The 14,266-nt window shown below is 47.4% G+C and overlaps 1 protein-coding gene across 1 annotated transcript in view; it reads right to left on the bottom strand.

The window, feature by feature from the left end:
• Positions 1-212: 212 nt before the first annotated feature.
• Positions 213-14,266, bottom strand: part of LOC104472134 (mediator of RNA polymerase II transcription subunit 12-like) — a gene marked incomplete at its 3' end in the record, with an annotated part of 31,242 nt that continues 17,188 nt past the window's right edge. Inside the window, 20 exon segments of the mRNA XM_010087695.1 lie at positions 213-294; positions 498-640; positions 3,515-3,677; positions 4,291-4,508; positions 4,746-4,826; positions 5,295-5,500; positions 5,697-5,847; positions 6,181-6,558; positions 7,099-7,260; positions 7,533-7,668; positions 8,169-8,278; positions 8,772-8,861; positions 9,096-9,207; positions 9,293-9,454; positions 9,545-9,705; positions 10,003-10,074; positions 10,260-10,439; positions 13,357-13,520; positions 13,774-13,848; positions 13,851-13,871. Coding sequence (XP_010085997.1) covers positions 213-294; positions 498-640; positions 3,515-3,677; positions 4,291-4,508; positions 4,746-4,826; positions 5,295-5,500; positions 5,697-5,847; positions 6,181-6,558; positions 7,099-7,260; positions 7,533-7,668; positions 8,169-8,278; positions 8,772-8,861; positions 9,096-9,207; positions 9,293-9,454; positions 9,545-9,705; positions 10,003-10,074; positions 10,260-10,439; positions 13,357-13,520; positions 13,774-13,848; positions 13,851-13,871 — 2,867 coding nt within the window.

Below are 14,266 nucleotides of genomic sequence, written 5' to 3'. Positions count from 1 at the left end.
CTATGCCATTACCCTGTCTGTGACAGCAGCCATGGAAGCCCACAGAACACCAGGGCCAGGAGCTCTAAATCTTTATGCCACCTCCCCGCCAGCATCATTTATGGCCTCAGACAAGACAGTCTGGCTTGGCCTTGGTTCTCTACACCAGGGCACCTGCAACAGAAAATGCCGGGGAGGAGACTAGGGATGGGATCAAGAACACTAAGGCTTACTGGAAAGCTGCTGTTGAAGCTGTCGAACCAGAGCAGCCGTTTGCTGCTGCTGCTGTGTCTGCTGAAGGCCCTGGCGCTGGAACTGCAAAGAAAGAAATGAAGTTATAGCCACACCACCTGTCTGGCAGCCTCGGCATTAACAGAAGCCCTGGGAAGCACAAGGGAGGGAGAAGCAGGGGGATGCACATGGAGCACCACTGGATTTGTGCTGGACTATCACATCCCTCTGCCTCTGAGGGAACACTCACAATGGGCTGCTGAGGGGGAAGAGCCTGCATCCCTAGCCCTGGGGCCTGGCCCTGCGCCTGTGGCTGAGGCACTGTGGAGACCTGGGGTTGCTGCTGTGGTGGCTGCGGTGGCTGCTGCTGTTGTTGTTGTTGTTGCTGCTGCTGCTGTTGTTGCTGTTGTTGCTGCTGCTGCTGTTGCTGCTGTGAAGACAAAAGAGCAGAGACTGTCAGGGAACTGTCTGGGCAATGCACACAGCAACAATGCACAGGGAAGGCTGAAGGAGGAAGGACATTCCACGTAGTAATACACCCTTTTACACCATTTTCCTTACAGGTACCTAAATTACCCAGATTTCACCAGGATCCTGCCCTGGGTTGAAAAATGGCAAGAAATACTGGGACAGTAACAAAGTTCTTCTGCAAGATGAGGTATTGGCAGATAGCAGGAAGAGAACCACGAGTCTACTGGTCACCCAGGGAATAACTACGAGCAAACAAGATACAAGAACAGAAAACAACTAAGAGCTACCTCAAGATGTTGGCTGGTTCATCTCTTGCCAACTGGTTAACATCAGCAATACTGACTTCACTGGGTATTTGGCTGACCTGTTCTCAAAAAATTTTTCCAGAGGTAGCTACAGAGCTCATATAACCTCCCTACGCAATCCACTCCAGGTCACAATTATTCCTACTACTGGACTTTTCCCTAACCTCTACCCTGAATCTCATACGTCATGATCTAAGGCCATTTCTTGTCCTACAGCCAAGGCGCAAGAACAGTTAAGGTTTTTTTGAAGAAAAAAAAATTTGGAGACTTTTATCTCTGCCTCTCTAACTCAATGCCCAGATATTTCAGCCTTTTCTTCTCAGTCACACTCCCCAACTCTTCGATCTATCTTGGTGCCCTCCTCTGCCACTCATGCCAGTTGGTGTTGCACTTCAGTAAAAGGATGAGGACAAAACTGGATGCAGTGCTCCAACCTAGATGTTGACAGAACTAATTATGGTGAGAATACTCAGCATGCTGAACTTGGAAGTCAGAACATACCCACAAGTCTCAAGGTTTTTTCACTTATCCTGATTTTCAGACACTTCCCCCATCTGCCAATGTAGTTTTGAACTCTCTAGATCAACAGAATTTCTAGCAGAAATAGAAAACTACTAATGCGATCATAAAAAAATAGCATAGTGATGCTGGGTATGGTTCCAATCGCTGGCTCAAGGGTAAAGTTCAAACCTTGAACAGATTCAGAAAACAGACAAAAATACAATCAGGAGAAAGGACAGTGTCTTATGAGAGGAGGTTAGAAAAACCTGACCTATGGAACCTGCAAGTGCTCCCTAGGAATACACTGGGCAAACATCAGAGAGAAAGAAGAGCCAGTAAACAACACGACATAGCAGACAATAATAATTGGGTACAAGAACCAGTCAAAAACACGTTGAAGCTTGGCACAAGGATTCAACCCAAAGGCAGTGAATTTCTAGAAAAGCCTCTTAACTTCCATCTTAAACCAGTTTGACTTCTTAGATTCTTGAAATGGATGCTATGACCTGTGTACACAAGAAAGTAAATTACTCACTAAATGAGCCAGGATACCCCTCCTGACTTCATGTCCTACCTTCTTGCAACAGCTGACTGCCAACCCATGCAAGCCAAACCAAAAGGCCATCCGTCCTTTCTACAAGCCACTGCATCATGACAGTCAACTCAAGCACCAGGAGTCTGTTCAGCATCTGGTATGCCTATGATAACACAGCAGGACTCACAGTAACAGGAGATTCTGGGTGCTTTTTTTTTTTTTTTAAATAATGAAGCAGTGTCAGCTAAAAGCTGAAGGTATATGTGAAGTAACTGAGTGAGAAGAAGTGCTAGCAATTTGTCTGAGGCACTTCCTTTTTCTAAACATGAGTGATGGAGAATGCTAAAAGAAACCAAGTGAATAGTCAGAGGGTGCTCCTCATCAAAAGGACTAAAAGCTGCTGACCATGTTCCAGGCAGCCTCTTGTCCAGTGCAAGGCAGCAATTCTCAAATACTGCTGACTGCAGCTCTCTGCAGGAACCACTGTCTCGCCCAGGCCCCTCTCAGAACACAAAGCTTCAGCGCTCAGTGCCACGTAAAGTCTCCCCATATTCTACAGGTTTGCTAGGCCTTGTCATAAGGTATGCAATTCACCAATTAACCCTGACTATTTCAGTGTTTCTCTGTCAATTCCAATACATTTCTGTAACTCCAACAAATGTATTCATCATAGCCATAAGACCATAATGTAAATCCATGGAATACTCATGTCTGTTGACACACACCCGTAAACTTCTTTGAACCTAGATGGCTGCGTCAAACAGCTTACTTTGGATCAGTTTTTCACCATCCGCTGTTAGATGTGGAGTACGTAGACTAATTCACACCAGATTTCCAGCCATTGGAAACTGCAACCAACACTTATTTTGATCTTGTGAAAATGCAGACATGCCTCTAAAAATGATCTTGTAAGGAACAACTCTACCTGCTCTTCTGTGGGCAGAGGGATTTTCACTTTGTTTCTAGCTCCTGCAACACTTCTAAGACAGCTAGCTTTCTGCACAATCTTATGGGCTCAGCTGGAGCAGGAAGAGGTGGGATGCAGGCCACAGACGACTAAACAGACCTTTACTGCTCCTAACTTCCCTTTAGCTCATGCTGGGTGACTGGCAAAAGGCAGCACAGCAGGTGTCTCCATCAGGAGTGGCCAGCTCTAAGGAAGGGAGAACTGCCTAAGAAATCATTACAGTCAGTCCTCAACAGAGTTGACATCCTTGCTGACACAGAGGTAAGCAGGACTGGGCAAGCCTCCTCCAGCTCCAGCAGCCTTCCACCTGTCAGCAACCACTCACTCTCAGTATCTGCTGCTGCTGTTGCTGCTGCTGCCTCAGGTACTGCTGCTGCTGCTGGTCAGGCAGTATCTGGCTGGGTCGAATTCCTGAGGGGACTCCTTGTGGTCCCAAATGGTTCATCCCACCTGACACAGAGGTAAGCAGGACTGGGCAAGCCTCCTCCAGCTCCAGCAGCCTTCCACCTGTCAGCAACCACTCACTCTCAGTATCTGCTGCTGCTGTTGCTGCTGCTGCCTCAGGTACTGCTGCTGCTGCTGGTCAGGCAGTATCTGGCTGGGTCGAATTCCTGAGGGGACTCCTTGTGGACCCAAATGGTTCATCCCACTCATCATGGGGGCTTGCTGTATTGACTGGTGAGGAAACCTGCAAGAGAAAAGGGCAAGCTCATGGAGTAAAAGATTCATGGGCAGCCAGCTTCTTTAATCCCAAACCCAGCTTCTGCCATCAACAAGACAGACAGCCCAAACAGCTCCTTGCAATCCATGCTGCCTCTCTGCAGAAAGGTGAGGGACACTAGAGCCTCTCAAGGGTTTCATCCAACCTGGTTTTTTAGAAGCCTGAAGTAACAGCCCTTGGCCCACTGTTCTGCATGCTTTCCGTACTGGATTTATGCTGCTCAGGAACAGTAGAAATCCCACATCTAGCCCTTTGATGGTGATCTGCTGGTTGGATTTAAAAACAAGACTATTACTTTCCCAGGTCATTTATCTCCTACTTCCCAATTCCATCCTTCTCTGGCTGGTAACACTGTCTCCTGACTGCAACTAGCATCTCTGAATTTCATCTTGTCTCTCTGTTTCCTCCCAGGACTGAAAGCCAGATAAAGATGTTCCCCTGAGGGTACAAAGGACTCAGATGCCATATAACACAGCATGGAGAACAGGCTTTTCACCAATTGCTGTTAGGGTTGTCTGAGCAGAGCAGGGAAGCCCTTGATGAAATACAGCTTATTAACATCCAGTAGGGTGGAAGGTACCTCTGTGTATTGCCCAACGTGTGCCCATAGGCAGGGGCCTGCTGGTGTACATAGCCGCTTGGTCTCTGCTGCATCTGTCTAACAGGATCCACCAAGGCAGGATTAGAGCTGGGGTGGGAATTCTGATAGGGCTGGCCAGAATAGGTAGGAGGTACCATTGTGCTCGACTGGGAGGGGTGCTGCTGAAGGCCTATGTGGGAGACGTAAGGTGTGTAACCCTGAAATGAAACAAAAAGCCTTTATCAATCATGGAGTAAGGTACAAAAGAGAATTTGGAACACAGGACATCAGCCTCCTGTAGATACTGTCACAAGATTGTTCATCTCTGGGACTCATATTCATGCTCCTCAGTAAATGAGAAGAGCCAAGAGATTTCAGGATTTAGCAGCAGAAATGAAGATGCTGCCCTGTGCTGGAGCCAGAGTCCAGTCTTTCCTGCAGTCACTGCCACTTACCTGGGAGGGCTGCAGGGCTCCATAGGATGGGGTTGGTGCCATCTGGCGCACGGGCTGCTGTCCCATTATGCCTTGGCCCTGCTAGAAAGCAACAAATAAACATTTTTTTCAACCTCTCCAAGGGGCAGGCCACTGCTGCTCTCTTCTCAGTAGCTCCCACCAAACCAGACAAGTAGCTTCACTCTAAGCCCATGAGGCTGCTGCACAGAGTGCAGATGCTAATGACTTCTGCCTCACCCTACTTGGCACTAATAGGCACTAATATCCCTACCACCCTGCAGACAGGATGTGCCCCTCTCACTGCCTAACAGACAGATGCCCCACTGCGCCCCACTGACAGACTCCACCAACCGTTAGTGACGTGGGCCCACAAAGCAGGTGGCAAACACAGTGCTGCACGAGAGGAATAGATACAAGTGACAACATCTTTCCAGGGCAGAAACAGAGACAGGGTTGGAGAGTTCTGGCTAGAAGGGATAGCCCCAGCAAACAGCTTAGGCTTACTGTACTGTGGGATCCAGCAACAGCAAGAGCACAGCTCTGACTTACCAACTTTGCTTGAAGCTGCTGCCTCAGTATCTGTCCCTGGGACACTGGAGGCTGCTGTCTGTACACTGCTGGCTTGTAGGAAGGGTCAATGCCCATCATGCTCCCCATCCCTGGAGGCAACACTCCACTATAGGGAGGACGACTCTGAACAAGCTTTCCCAGTGGCATGCGTACAGGTCTGTAGGATGTGTCCAAGCGAGGGCCACCTGCAAGAGGAAAATAAACAGGTTGACTAGTTAACTGGAGCTTTGTAGCTCCAGAATGGTTGTTTATCACTGTATCTAGACACGTGACAGGCAAAAGGGAAAACTGTAGGGACCTGTGCAGGACCATCTCACAGAAGGGGTCCTTACAAGAGATTCCCAAAGAGGTGCAATATGGTCACCTCTCCTGTGCACCTACCTGCGGGAAGAGGCTGATTCTGGGCATAGAGACCCACTGGTGATTGCCCATATGCCAGCCTTGACATAGTGCTTCCTGACTGGTGATGCAAGAGATCTGTAGGCATACCAACTCCATATGAAACCCCTCGGCTAGGGCCCAACACAAAATCCTGCAAAGGCAAAGAAGGAATAAGAAAGATCAACGTGCACCGGGAATTCATGAATGGATGAAGAGTATGAAAGGACTGCAAAGTCCACAGGAGGAAGCCTGGGATGCTGGAAGGCTGGGCAGCCTCCTTACCTCCCATCAGGGATTAAGAAAATGTTTGCCCTGCCCCAGGCTAGAGAGAGCAACATAGAGCTCCGTCACTCCCAGCTGAAAGAAAACACATCCCATCTTCACCATTACACCATTCCCAGGCTCCTCAGGAAGACTCAAGGGAGTGACCTGTGACTAGGAGGGGTGGATATGGGAGGTCCATAGCTGTTGGGCAGTCAATTACCTCAGTTTTGCTGGCAGATTGGTTGCGCTTCTTGGTTTTGCTCTGTTTCTTCTTGCGTTCTTCAGTAGAGGTGACAGGATTGGAGCTTGTTTTATCAGCCTTGGTTGGTTCTGCAGCTTTCTTCTCCGGCTCTAAAGCCACAGGCGTAGGAGGCTCTTCCTCTTCAGGGGGCAGTGGCAACGGCTCCAGGTAGTAACTGCGGGGCTTGGGTTTCAAGTGCGTGTGGTACAGAAGAAGCCTCTGCTGTTCTTCAAACCTAGACACCTTGCGATCCACCCGGACTGTCCCAAACCATCCCCAGGAGAGGGGGGCTGAGTGCTTTAAACCCTCAAACAGATCCCAAGGGGAAATCTTCTGCTTTGTAGAGACTTGCAAACCCTTTAAAGCAAAAGAGATAAGAACCTCCAAGTCCCTGTTGTCTCTCCTACAAGGGCACAGGAAACTCTGTGCTTTCTTCAGGCTCTACTACATGTGTCCCAGTAAACAGCCTGAGCCCTTACTAGTGGTCCTTGCTCTTCCATGTGGCAAAGCAGTCATTTCTAAAGGCCTTCATCAACAACTGACAGTCTCCTTCATCCCATCTCTGCCAGTCTTCTGCACACTGGCACTGCCCAGCAACTCACGTGACAGAGAATATGGGTTTCTCTTTAAGCTTTATATAGCCAAAAGTACAAAACTAAAATTTAAATAACTTCTCAGGCCATAGCAATATGTATCACCAAGCATTAACACTGAGCTTTGCCCTTTTTAGACGTGGTTATGTGCCACCTTGCCTGTGTGCAGCCAACCACTGCAAGCCCAGTAGGCAACAAGGTGCTGCATACAGATGCCTCCCAAGCTGTGTAGACTCAAGACATCGGAGGACAAGGTGACACCTGCACTCAGGAGCTGTGATGCAGACATAAAAGCTTCATTTACCTCCTTCTTGAAGATAGAGTCAAATCCAGCTATTTTATTGCCTTTGGTGTCAATGAGGGATCCCTGAGGTTCACAGGTGATGACATCTCGCGTCTGCTTGGGAAGTGGCAGTAGCTGTCGCACCTTCTCCAGGCTGTCAGACTGTCGGTCCCCCAGCTCTTTCTGCAGAAGTGGAATAGAGAAGACCTGAAGAATCGCTCAGGAAAAATCATCCAAATCCCACCTGTGACTCTTCAGATGTCATCCTCCATCCCTGCATTACCACTCACCTTTGCACCCTTTAGCCCTACAGAGCCTCTGGGGCCAAGCCCACAGCTTCATCTGAACAGCAGCAACAGGACAAGTACCATTTGTGAGACACAGGTAAATCTACATAGTTGGACAACCACAACACAGTACACACTGCTCCCGATACAGGGCCTGGTGTCCCTCACCCTGAGTTTCTTGACAAGATTCATGTATGCCCGCTTGTTCTCCTCCATGCTGCCCTGAGAAATACTGGACATATCAGCAGCCAAGGTGCCGTTGATCAGAACACTCAGCATGTCCAACACGGTGGTGAAGAGCTCACTGTTGGTCAGAGCAGAAAGGTCAAAGTCACCTGAAAAGCAGATATAAAGCCTCTGCCATCATAGTAACACCAAACATTACTAGATTGCTGAGAGTACAGCCTACAGTCAGAAGTGCCAAGCACTCTTCAGACTAGCCTCCCATACTAATCCTCCTTTTGCTTATAGACCACAGGGTGTTCACACTTGAGACAAGTGCCCTGTTACAGATTAAGACCAGGCTCCTGTCTATCCATTGAGCTTCTCCAAAAACCAGGTCCAGCCTCAGCTCTCCCCTGCTTTTCTCTCTGCATTTGAAAAGACAAGTTTGCTCTGGACACACCAGTGCACTTGGATACTAGAACATCGGTTGCAGCCTGCTACTACTCCGAAGTCTCTTTCAGCTGTCACAGTACTTCTGTCAGATTGTCTAGAGACAGCTAGCTCACATGAGAAAAGGGGCCATGCTAACAACTGCCTCCCTTGGGAAGTATATGGATCAGAAGTTAGCCAGGAAGTTACTTGTTTGACTGCATGTCCACGGTGCCACTGCTGATGATGTCCAGTAGAAGCACAGCCCATTCAGTCGTCTGCTGTGTACTGCGTTGAACTGTGTCAAACATTCCCCCCACCTGGCAGAGAAAAGCAGTTTAGTCACAAGGACACCATGAAGAAACACTAAGATTTAGAAGTGAGAAAGGAGTCTAAACCAGAGCACTTCTGTGCTATAGCAACTCCTATAGAGAGCTGAAGGAGACTGCAGTCAGCAGGACAAATCTCAGATGTAAGCAGCAGCACTGTGGATTGCAAAAGCCTTGGTCTCTGTTTTGGAGATGTGCCTTCCCATTGTGCTGGTTTTGGCTAGGATAGAGTTACATGTCCAAAACAGAGACCAAGACTGTGGATTTCATCCTGGTGAAACAGAGCAAGGGAGTTCTTCCACAGGAGCTCTTCCATGCACCCTAGCCCACTCAGGGCTCAAGACCTAGAAGCAGCACAAGTGCCTCTCCTACTTCCTTGCCTCAGGACATACATAGCTGTTCCAGTGTGTGCGTGTTCCAAAAAAAGGAAAAAAAGCAGACAACTCTTCACCCCATATTGTTAAGTTCTTCTGCAACTGCTCACCAAATTCAGCCGTAGTTTCAGGGCCTCATGCATCAGCTGCTTAGCTTTGCAGTCATCTTGGTACTGATCTTCCCGCCAATTCGTAACAATCTAAGACATTCAGAAGAGAGGACAGACCTCACAAGCTGTACGCTGATGTTTACAGAGAGCAGCCTGTACTACCCACCGTCCAGTGACTCAGAGATGGTCAGCTAAGCACCCTAAGCACGAAGGTAAGATCTTTGCCTTACTGAGCATACAATCAGGCAGACATCCCCAAGGACATGCCCAATAGCCTGCCTGCTGGAGGAGCCTTTGAGGAAAGTGAGGGAAGAAGACACCTACCTGCTGGACCTGACTGTACAGAGAGGTGAGGAGGCCTTCCCGCTGCTCATCCTGTCCTTTCAAGCATGTTAGCACCAGTGACAGAAATGGCTGCTGGCTCAGGAGGGACATGCTGCGGAGAGAACAGAGATGGAGCTATCGTGCCAGGCTGGGGGATCAGCATGGCAAGCACTGCCTGCCCTTTCCCCAGGACTCACCTCTTCTGCTTCTGGCGGTCCCTCTCCTTGCGGGACGATGACCCCAGATGTTGTCCTTTCTCCAGTTCTTCTCCAGCAGCCTTCAGCACGTGGCCCTGCACTGATGTTGGAAGCTTAGCAATCAGAGGGGCCACCAGCCACACTCCTGACCTTTCAAGGGAGCTGTAACACCACAGGAGAGAAAAGCAGTTTGTTTGCAATCCAACCTATGATTCAGACTACAAGGCAGCTGCATGCTGGGACTACACCTACCTGAGGATGGGTTTGGACTTGTTGCTGGCAGGCGTAGCACTTCCTGAGCTACTGATATTGTTGACTCCATTGCCAGCAGAGCTAGCAGAGCTGGTCTCTGCTGACTGCTGGAATACCTCAATGGTGGCCTTAGCTATATTTTCTAACAAGGAGTTCATCTCCTGGAGATTGGGGAGAAAAGACAGCCAAGTCCTTCTCTCAGAGCACCCACTGACAGGGCTTGCACATTTAAACACAGCTCAGTACAAACCCAGTTTGCCAACCTCCCCATGGCTGTTGCTGTTCAGGTCTCAGACACCGCATCCTTCTCACGCTTGGCTTTCACAGGCCTGACTCCCTCTTTGTTTACTTTCTCCCTATTCCCACTTCTGCCATGCCACCTCCCCACCACCTCACAAGCAGCCACTTCAACACTGGCAACACACATCCCTGTATGGTCCCTCTGAGCAGAAACTCACATTATTTGCCGTTTGCTTAATCATGAGCTGCAGCTCCAGAGAGGACTGCCTCATGGTCCACTGGTCCAGATTCTGAAACACATGCACGCATACTCCATGTGAGTTCCCATCTCAGTTCAAACTATGTCAACGTACACCCTCAGCTCCCATGATAAGGAGTGTCAGACCCCTCAGAGGGCTGCATTTTGGACAACCCCACTCTAGCACTACATTAGGCAATTACTAGGACACACTTAGATTCTGCCAGGAGCCTGCACCTGTAAAATGCGTTTAATCCTCTGCCGCTGGGGATTTTCTCCTTCCTCATTGTCCAGCAGTCGGTGTGGATAACAAATAAGCTGCATCAGCCTCTGGGCCTGCGTGCTGCTCAGGACAGGATCCTGCAAGTCATTACTGTCTTCACAGAGGGACTTCAGACATCGCTCACCTACCCACTCCTGCAAGATGAAGGCAGAGTCAGCACAGTCAAGCTGATGTCTGATTCCAAACCAGCACCCCTGCTTTCAACTTCAGAGAGATGCAGGGAACACATCAAACTCAAAACCCTTATTAGTACGTAGTTATGGCTGATTATCATTTCCCTTCATGAACTGTACTATCCTGATTCAGCAGGCATCAGGCACAGTACAGCAATCACAACAGAGAAAAGATAACTTTGACAAGTCAGCAGTGGTGAAACACAGTAGCTGCTGTTTCTTTTGATAACATATTGGTATGATTTAACAGTACACAGTCACTGCCATGCCCAGGCTCCATCAACACTGCTGCCTGGGCTCAAAAGATCAGAAGGGATCATTTAAAATTATTTGGTCTATTTCTTGCACAACAAAGCCCTAGAGCTGTCCTAAACTGAATAATTCAGGGCTGCATCTAAGGCTTAACTAGAATATATCTTAGAGAAAAGCACATCCCTTAATTCCAAAATAGTGACAGAAAACACACTGCCATCCTTAGTAAAAACCAATGACTTCTCAAAGCCTGTAAGGGAAATCAACTGACTGGACACAAGCCATTTATAAAGTCACAAATCATGAGGAGAAGGTAGACAGAAAATATTATTGTCAGCCTCCCAATTTCAGTTGTGGACCCTAAATGTTTGATAATAATAAAGGAAGCAGTTTCCAAAACAAACATGAGGCAGGTACTTCTTCACACAATTTACAGTTAAACTACAGCACTTGTTACTGCAGGCTTTTTTCATACTGAAAACAATTAGGCAAATTCAAGAAATTCAAATCTACAGAGGACTGCTATATAAGCACTTCTGCAGCTGCAGAGCAAGCCCAGTCAGAGAATTCTTCCACTGCGAAGTGACACCCAGAGAAGAAATAAGGATCCAGTTCATGAAGCACAGGTGCTGGTGCTAAGCCTAGAAAGCTCAGAAGAGTCCATCTCAGCAGAAGACAGCACTAAGTAGAGCACAAAGATAAGAAAGGCTACATCTTTTGAAATCCTTGTGAAACCACAGCCTAGATCTTCAACTTCATCCCAGATGAAGTTTCCACTTTGCCAACACATGTGGTCTAGTGATTTCTCCAATGCCTATTCCATTTCTCCCCTTCATTGTTGCTACATCATAATCTCTTGAAACTTCTCTTCCTTGCCTATGTAATACGTATACCCTTGGCAAGACCCTTTCGTCACTTGTTCAGCTTCCTACAAGAATTCAGACTTGGTCTCTGATCCACTTTATTGGTACAATCTGACAAATATGTATGAAGTCAACTACCATCTTCAACTTCGAGGGACTTCTAGCCTGCCTCTCTCTTTCTCTGCAACATTTCTTTACAAACACAGCCACTACTGCAGGCTTCATATTACTGAAACAGAGCCCCTCATCTGCCTCTTCACAGGTGAGCACTATGAACATGTTTTCCAAGTACTATGGACAACTCCACCATCCAAATAATTAGACTCAGGTTAGCACCTTTGACTCAAGCCTCCCTCTTGGTTCCCACTGTGGTTTACCACAGCTCTATGACATTAACCTTTTCAAAAGGCCAGTCACAATTACATTTTTTAATCTAAACAGACTAAAGGGCAGAGCAGCAACTACGTTGTAATCATTTGCACCTAAGAAAACTTTACCTTAATTCCATAATCTGCTCCTTTTCCCCACCCCCTCATGATGAAGTCTGTTACAAAATATACACCTGAATATGAGATGCAACATTTTCTGACTTTGAGAAATCACAGCCTATAGTTTAAGGTATTCTACAGACATTTCAGAATTGATAGCATGAGTTCTGCAGCATCCACAGCTCACACGAGGTACTCATATTAAATACATCATTTTACCAGCCCTTTACAGCTGCAGGAACTCTGCAGGAGCTCTGGCACGATTTAGTGGTACTCACTAGTGTCTATCGGAATGCTCTCTCTTACATAACCAGTGCTGCCAACAGTTGGTATGACACTTGACACTCTTACTCCCTCCTGTACAGTAGGTAGAAAGTGTGCATGTGTGCGTGAGTCCTTCCTGTGTAGACTGGGACCAGCAAGGGAATATCTACTTCTGTCAATGCTACAGTCAGGTTTCAGTAACACTAAATATGTCAAATTTATACTTGTAAATATCTGGCTCCAACTCTTCTTTGGTGGGCTGGTAACATTGCTTTATAGCAAGCCAATTAATAAACAACGGCATCACAACGCACGAGGACAACACAGCACTAATACAGAATACAGGTTTCAAACTGTAACTCTGCATCTTTCCTGTTGACAGAATAAATTTGCAACCAAGGCCAAGGACACCCTTCAACACCCATTTTTATACAGTAGTGGTAACAGCCACTCCACTCTGCAACTAAGTACCTTATTAGTCAGGTTTCATTTCCCCAAATGTCAATTTTCTACAAAGGAACTGAAATACTGGTGCCATCAGATTAGGCTAAGCAAAAGATTTTTGTTGTTGTTCCTTTAATTAACAAAACAGGGCACTGCAAAGCCCAGGGATACATTAACAGCCTAGCTGCAAGCAACACTTGAGCTGCATTCTGAAAGGCACCATTTATCATTTCAACAAGCTGTCCTTCTCATGTTTATCTTCTTTGCCTCCAGCACACATCTCGGCAAACCACTCCCAGCACTCCCCTCCCTGGACATGAGCCCTGTTGCTGTTGCCAAAGCAAAGGCGATGTGCAGTCCCTGCATACCGCAACACCTAACTCTTGACGACTCTTTGCCTCTGTATTTTTTGCTAATGGTGAGCAATCCTTAGCACCATCACGTGTCAGAACCATCGCAGGTTCTTTACTGGTCTGTCAAAGAACAAACCCAATCTGCAGAAAGTCACATGGGATATATCTGTTTCCAGAAGGGATAAGGACAAACCAAGAGATGGGACAGACTCACCTGTTGACATATACTCCTTAGTACATACTTGGCATAAATATCCAAGCTAGCTGTTTCTACAGTTACTACCCGACCGCTGGTCTTCCTGGTGCCCAGCTCATCATCCATGAGATCATCGACACCTCCAGGGTGGGAAAAGCCAGAGCCTTTCAGTTCTGCATCTCCTACAAGGAAAGCACAAGTGTCAATCATCAATGCTAAACACAAAGCCTGACCCACAAAACATCCTGAGCTTTTGTGAACTCTGTGATCAGTGCAGCTAAGAGATACGAAGCACCAAAGGTCTTCAGACAAGCCACATGTCTACCAAAACAGATCTACTCTGGCCTTCTGTACAGCCAACACATGCAATACAGTGCCTTTCCTCCACCCCCCTAAAAAACATTCTTACAGGTTCATACTAACGCAGATACACACCCAGAACAAAGACAGCCTTCAGCACTGCAAAGACTGCTCCATCCACAATACGATTCTGGGAAGCTGCCAGTAAGTTCGGATTCCCACTGTGGGTTTGTCTGCAAAGAGGACAATGGAGAAGGGCAATACCCAGGAAGAGAGAAAGGCAGAGCTTTCAGAGCTGCCTGACTTATGTGCCAGCCTGTACCATAGAATCCAGCTCAGAGAATCCTGAGGCCAGTCCTTTTCCCAACTATAACAAGGGGTCAATTTAATTAAGTTTTGCGAAGTATAGTGCCAATCATGCTGTGACAACTGAACCATGAACTCCAAATGGGGAGCAGTGCCTGTGTCATGAACTCCTAGCTCCAACAGTACCGTAACCTAGAATATAGGCTGGGTTTAGAGATCTGAGCCATCAGGATACTCATGAGTAGCCAAGAACAGAGCTTCCTGGACTGTTTCCATCATCAGACAAAAACAGTGCTGTAAAATAGCAGCTTCTGGCACCATG

Source organism: Pterocles gutturalis, unplaced genomic scaffold (assembly GCF_000699245.1).
Source record: "Pterocles gutturalis isolate BGI_N339 unplaced genomic scaffold, ASM69924v1 scaffold15326, whole genome shotgun sequence".
NCBI lineage: Eukaryota > Metazoa > Chordata > Aves > Pterocliformes > Pteroclidae > Pterocles > Pterocles gutturalis.
Note: the sequence above shows the minus strand (reverse complement) of the source record. Positions and strands in the feature narration are given on the sequence as shown.